Below are 596 nucleotides of genomic sequence, written 5' to 3'. Positions count from 1 at the left end.
TTGAAGAGTACAAGTTTGTTGTTCATCGGGATCTAGATGTAATGTGCTTAGAAGATACAATAAGAATGTCAGTGCATATTGCGCTCGAGTGTTACAATATAAAAAACGTAAAAATCATCGAATTTGTGGAGGAGAGCGATCGAGTGATGCCGGAGAATCTAAATTGTTTATTTGTGAATAAAGTTCTAGATGATTCACCGCAAATTCAATCGGATATCAAACTGGTAGCGACACACGGACGATTCAAAGATATCGCGTTGCCTGATAATGTTTCTACAATAGAATTTGATGAACTGACAAAAAAAGAAAATTGTTTGATGATTATAGGTTTTGGAATTTTAACAAAAAATAAAAACGAATTATATAAACAATTATTATCTGTCATAATGTCCAAGGGATTTCTGTTAACATTGGAAGAGTTGGATGCTATTTATGACTACTCATGTCTTGATAAGTATGGGTTAAAAATAATTTTGGAGAAACGCACCAGCGATAGGACAATTATATTATTAAGGAAAATACACGATGTTAAGAGTAGTCAACAGATTGTTCATGTAAACAATTATGAATTCTCATGGATAGACAGGCTTAAATCA

At 32.6% G+C, this 596-nt stretch overlaps 1 protein-coding gene across 1 annotated transcript; it reads left to right on the top strand.

Moving 5' to 3' along the window:
* Positions 1-5: 5 nt before the first annotated feature.
* Positions 6-591, top strand: LOC115236524 (the record flags this gene model as incomplete). The annotated part of the gene is made up of 1 exon (XM_029809033.1): positions 6-591. A coding segment is annotated over one exon (586 nt), but the record flags the coding sequence as incomplete, so codon positions are not given.
* Positions 592-596: the final 5 nt, after the last annotated feature.

The sequence above is a fragment of the Formica exsecta genome, unplaced genomic scaffold (assembly GCF_003651465.1).
Source record: "Formica exsecta isolate Colony F162 unplaced genomic scaffold, ASM365146v1 scaffold2570, whole genome shotgun sequence".
In the NCBI taxonomy this organism is placed as follows: domain Eukaryota; kingdom Metazoa; phylum Arthropoda; class Insecta; order Hymenoptera; family Formicidae; genus Formica; species Formica exsecta.
The sequence above is the reverse complement of the archived record's forward strand: the minus strand, read 5'-3'. Positions and strand labels throughout refer to the sequence as shown.